This window comes from Plectropomus leopardus, chromosome 11, assembly GCF_026936395.1.
Source record: "Plectropomus leopardus strain MGB_pleo_1.0 chromosome 11, ASM2693639v1, whole genome shotgun sequence".
In the NCBI taxonomy this organism is placed as follows: domain Eukaryota; kingdom Metazoa; phylum Chordata; class Actinopteri; order Perciformes; family Serranidae; genus Plectropomus; species Plectropomus leopardus.
Genome location: NC_142186.1, coordinates 28840849 through 28846848, shown reverse-complemented (window position 1 = coordinate 28846848; position 6000 = coordinate 28840849). Strand labels below are relative to the sequence as shown.

The window sequence follows — 6000 nt, the reverse complement described above, 5'->3', positions numbered from 1 at the left end:
CAGCTATCCAAGACTGTGTGTGTGTGTGTGTGTGTTGTTGTGGAAAGTGTTGCCGGGATACAGGTGTGGAGATGGTGCAGACATAAACACCGGAGAGGCTCCATGTTGAGTTTGTCATTACGAGGCTGCAGCACAGTCCACTCTGACACTGTTCTCTGTTTGGCTACGGCAGGCTGTTATATGACTCATCTCTCACACACACGCGCACACACACACACAAATGTGGCACATGGATAGGAAGGTTTCCACGGCCACGGCTGCACATGTGGCACCCAGATTCAACTTGCCGTGTGTGTGAGAGTGTGATTTCGTTGTGTGTGTTGTGGCCTCTTTGTGCTTCCTGAAAGCCCGCAATCATGCCAATTCTTCCTTTCAGCACAGCTCACAGTCTGCAGCTTGTCTCACACTGTTAAAGAGATGACTCAGAGCATCGCTGTCTGCAGCAGCACCGTGGCCTCGACTGCTCATCGACAGACCGGCGGGGAAGGGTGGAGAAAAAGACGGATGCAACAGTACTCACTGTAAGCACAGAGTAAACGTTAGTCAGACATCTGAGCGCAGAGAACAGAGAGAAAGTTGTTTGTATGGAGCTGAGGCGTGAACACTTACGTCACCTGTCACCTGGTACACCACGAGTCTGCTCCGACAAGCACCGCAAACACATGTTCTGCACACACACTCACACAGGCAGATACACACGGAGGTGAAAAGATCCCGGTTTCTTTGTTTATTGCCAAACAGAGCAGTGAAAACACAGTTATGATTTATCATAACACACTGTGATGTTCTGGGTTTCAGATGTTTTTCTTTACATTAAAGATATTTCCTGTCTTAACACAACATTCAACAGTTATCCGTCTCATTCAACACAAAAGCTCAGGGCTATAAACTAATGGAATTATGTGAGACAATTAAACTGCTAATGAAACAACCTGAGTCTGCGAGCGAAACTCAAATAAAATACGTTAACAAGCGTTAGAAATGCATGATTAGCACGGGGCCACCTGACAGCGATTATGTATGCACAGCACGTATTTATCAACTCTCTCTTGTAAATAAAAATAATCTTATGTAAATGCTTGTGTCTATCTTTGTGAGAATTAATTCAACACTCAGACCTTGAGAGAAAGGACACTGTTGGAAAATGAAGTCCTCACTTCTGCTGTTACACTGGTGAGGATAATTCTTTTATTTCATTTGTTTATTCAGCAAGAAAAATGCTCTGTGATCAACAGAAAAAAGTTTGTAAATGAGCCTAGAGGTCTGATTTCCATCTGTTGTTTTTGGTCAGACGTGAAAAAGGAACCATAAACAAACAATAAGGGGCATGACTTGGTTTGATGATTGAGGTTAGAATCAGGTTCAGATTAGGCATGAAGATGTGACGTTTAAAGTCCCAACAAGTATAAAAGTACAAATATGCATGTTTATGTTTGTGTGTGTGTGTGTGTGTGTGTGTGTATGTGCGTGTGTGAAGTCTCTACATCATGGCGTTCCTCTCTTCCTCTTCATTCTTCTTCTTGCCCCCTTTATTTACACGTTTGATCACTACAATGAAGACAATAACTGCAACAAGAAAAAATAAATAAAATAAATAAATAACAGCAACATAAAACTATATAATAACATGAGACAGTAAATTTGGAGCATGTCCTAGCTGACACTGGGTGAAAGGCGAGGGACGCCCAGGACACGTCACCAGACTATCACAAGGCCGACAGATACAGACAACCACTGACGCTCACATTCACACCTTACAGCTGATTTAAAGTCAATACTGAGTATCTCCCTGTACAGAGTGTCCATCTGACACTTTGGTTGTTCTAGATAAAACAGCTGCACAATGCACATTTTAAGAAGGCTTCTTAAAAGTTATTGAAACCAATCCAATGTCTGTTAGATAATATGAATAAATTAACTCTTAGTTCATCAGCTATTTTATTATTATTTATTCATCGTAAAAAATTAAGTAGAAAATGAAAAAACCTACTGTGAATCTTTGTTCTTGTCTGTTAACTTAAGTGTTTATTTTTGTCATTCTCACATCTTTTTTGGGGGGAAGATACACTTCATTAATGCGTAAACCATGTTGGCTTTTTGCTTGCGTAGCTCGCATACTTGCAGGGATGAGTGTTTTTGTAGTAAGCTTTGCACTGCTCCGCTCCTCTCTCCTTGGAGCAGGGCGGAGAAACGCGCTATACTTGAAGGCAAAACCCGAGACTCTAACACTGAGCTGAAATAAAAAGAGGATTCATACCTTCTGTAAATAACGTAAACACTGTAATACTGTGTTTTCGTTTATGGTGTGTGGTGCTCTTAAACACACACGAGTGCTGACGAACATTGTGCTCCCTGTTGCGTGCGTTAAAGTAAACCACCTCTGCGACAGCTGACATAAAACAAAGGATCGGATCGGGCTCTATAAGTTAAATATGCCCGATCATTCAAAAAATGCCTTAATTGGCCCAAATCCCAATGTTTGAGATCAGATCGGGACATCCTTACCAATTTAGCAAGCAATGTTTATTTGTATAGCACTTTTAGCAGACACCAGTCACAAAGTGCTTCACAAGCAAAACAAAATAAAACAAAAAAATCAAAATAAAACCCTGATAAAACATACAATAAGAGCAGATAAAAACACAGGATAAAAACTTAAACACTATATGCTGCCCAACTGCCTGTCTGAACAGGAAGGTTTTTACTTGCTTTTGAAAAGAGTCCAGTGAGCTCAAGCTAGCTGGGAGACTTTTCCAAAGCTTAGGAGCCGCTAATTAGAAGGAGCAATCTCCTAAAGTCTTGAGGTATGTCTGAGGAACACATAGAAAGCCCTGAGAGGAGGATCTAAGGGCTCAGCTGGTAGTATGGCGAAATAGACGGTCAGTTATATATTGTGGTGCATGGCCATGTAGGGCTCTTTACGTGAGTGACACGTTTCAAATATTGATTTTGAAATTAACTGGTAGCCAGTGCAACAAAGTTAAAATTGGAGTTATATATGACCACCTATAGGATTGAGCCAGGAGCCGAGCAGCAGCATTTTGGACGGTTTGTAAGTGGTGTAATGAGGATTTGTTGAGGCTGATGAAAAGAGAATTACGAATGCATGTATCAGCATCTCCATTTCGTTTGTTGATGCTTCGGACCTAAGTTTAGCTACATTCCTGCGATGAAAGAACCATGATCGAGTCAGCGTCATAATTTACATAACCTGTATGTCTTTAAACTGAAGCCGGAGAACACGCAGAAAACCCATGCTGACACGGGTTAGGTAGGTTTGACCCGTAATTTCGAGCACCAAAATTTTGTTGACATGTAAACAAACACACGTTTGACCTTGATCACTTTTGCTCACCTTGATAATTACCATGACAGACCTAATAAAGAGTTGATTTAATCAAATAACAGACTTTTATATGAAAGTTTGTCAAACTTACCGCAGAATCCCAGAACACCAGCCAGGATCCCGATGGTGGGTCCCAGCCCGTAACTGAAGGCACGATCCTCTGGTGCGATGTAGCAGTAGCCCAGCTCTGTGCAGTTACACACTCTCACTGGTGAGAGGAGAGAAGAAGACACGTGAGCCATTAAATGTTTATCAGAACATGATGTGCTATTTGTCTGTAAAGGACGCAGCTGAGGTTTTTTCTGTATATATAAATCACATGAAAAGAAACAAACCAACAATGCTTTATTTCATTGTTTTCAGGGTGTAGAGTGGTCGTCTTCTAATTGTAAAGTCTGCAATTTGATCCCTGGCTGCTGCAGTTCATGTTGAAGAGTCCTTGGGCGAGATTCTGGTTTCATGGTCGCCTTGGCTACCAGTGCATTAATGTGTGTGTGTGAATAGGTGAATGGTGCTTGTGTTGCATTGCTCTTTGAGTGCTTGCTGTGACTTAAATGGTGTGATGTAAATGCAGATTTACGATTTATCTCAGCCCTGGACATGCAAGGCAACCTGCATTTTACTGCTAAAAAATAAGAAATAAAATGCAGTCTCTAAACACTTACTAAACACCACTTCACTGTCTGTGGAAGAAAGCCACACACACAGAAGATAGAAATCTTTTTATAAACTGGTCACAGACAGTTGTGTTGGAGAGGTTCATGATTGTTTCTTTCGTCTTGTCTTTTAGTGACTGCTGGAGGGTGACCTTACAGATGGTCATGTGTTTTATTAGTTTTTATGTTATTCTGCTGATTGTTTGGAGCGTGTGCAATAAGATGCATAACAAATCTCTGTGTGAATGGACAATAAATGTAATCTTATGTTTAACTATTGTATTGACGGTGTGTGATATCCTTTTTTTTGAATTTCTTTTTTTTTTAGCTTCGTAGCTTTTTGCTTACTGTCTGGATAATTAAAAAAAAAAGAACAATCAAAAACATGAATAAAAGGGTATAAAAGAAAAGGTCACAAAATAAATTTTATGTTTTGCAAAAATGCTCAACAATTTCCTTAAACAGCTGGGCATCGTAATTTTTTGTAAATCTTACTTAAATAGGAAGAAAACAGAACATTTGTTAGGGATTATTTTCAGCAGCAGATTTATACGCATTTTGAGCTCTAGTGAGTATTTACAAAAGCAAGGAGGTGAATGGGGGATTAACTTCAAATAAATAAGAGAATATGTTCATGTTGGGAAAATATTACACATTGTAACAGTTTGGCTAAATTTTTTTAATTTTTTGTAAATATTTATTTCTACTTCTATATGCTTTGACTGTATGGATCACAATTTCCTCCTGGGCATCACTGACGTATTTTTGACTAATGTGTTTTAAATGTTTTAAAGACAAAATGGAGGTCAATGGCACACACAGCAATCGCCTATTATATTAGTGATGTACCTAATCTAGCCTCCTTAAGTAGAGAAATTTAAAAACACCTTTCTCATAGCAAACTTTGCAAAGAAACAACTCAATATAGTCAAGGTCAGACATTTTAGGGGACGTAAACATTACAAAAACATATTTTTGAGTGAAGGTAATTTTTAACTTAAAGAATGAACTCACCCTCAAACGTATGTGTGACTCCCATGCCTGCATTGTCTTTAACGTTAATGAGGAGTTTGAAAGTCCTGTCTTCAGTCGGTGTTTTCTTCAGCGTCAGCCTAGCTGATGTACCTGCACGACATGCAAAGGAAACAAGAAGAATGAAACGATTTGTACAACAACATCCTGTGATACTTCACTTAAATAGTGCGGGGTGTCGGCGTACCGTCGATACTCCTCAGATCCCAGTTGGGAGATTTCTTGCCGTGCTCAAAAGTGAAGGTGAAGGGCTCAGAGAAGGGGGCGCTGTCTTTGTCCTGGGCCTTGATGATGACAGGTTCGGGTTTCTTCACGCAGATGAAGGCCTGCTTCTCCTTCAGGGTGGGGATGTTGTCGTTGACGTCCAGCAGCCTCACAGACAGGACACGCTCAGCGGACATGTCAGGGTTCGCTTTACAGGGAAAGCAGAAAATTAATTCTTAATTAAACACTACTTTGTTATGATACTACAATGGAAAAAAAATATAAATAAGACCAAGTATTGGTAAACTGTAAAGGAACCGTCTGCATATATGTCCTTATTAACTTATTCTCATAATAGAAAACATTAAATATTCAGAAAATATGGGATCCTTTTCTTAGTGTCTTGAACATACAAATTTTGGAAAGTTTGACAGTTGTTACATTGGAAAATATACCAGATGAGCTGAGTTTATTTGGAGATGATGATTTGTTCCTCTGCTAGGATCAGGATGGAAGCCTTGCATAACCTTTTTTATGTCGATCAATAGTAAGATGAGGTTGGACATTGGTGATTACTAATGGCTGATGAAACATTTTTCCTATTATATTTCTTTTTTTCAAATTTCAATTTAATTATTTATTTTTCATATTTTTTTAAAATTTAAATGGACCTGATTTTTCCATGTTTTTGTGTCTAAGTGACAAATCAGAATAGTGCAGCCAGCAGCAATAAAACAGGCCGCAGTGTAATCCCTGCAGGCA

General features: G+C 39.5%; 1 protein-coding gene across 1 annotated transcript in view; it reads right to left on the bottom strand.

The window, feature by feature from the left end:
- Positions 1 to 712: 712 nt before the first annotated feature.
- The window catches only part of cdh17 (cadherin 17, LI cadherin (liver-intestine)), a 17896-nt gene continuing 12608 nt past the window's right edge, over positions 713 to 6000 (bottom strand). Inside the window, exons 16-19 of the mRNA XM_088084539.1 lie at positions 5222 to 5446; positions 5017 to 5127; positions 3438 to 3554; positions 713 to 1566 (exon numbers count right to left, since the gene is read on the bottom strand). Of these exons, the coding sequence (XP_087940665.1) occupies positions 1481 to 1566; positions 3438 to 3554; positions 5017 to 5127; positions 5222 to 5446 (539 nt within the window). The 3' untranslated portion in view covers positions 713 to 1480. The remainder of the gene's footprint in view (positions 1567 to 3437; positions 3555 to 5016; positions 5128 to 5221; positions 5447 to 6000) is intronic.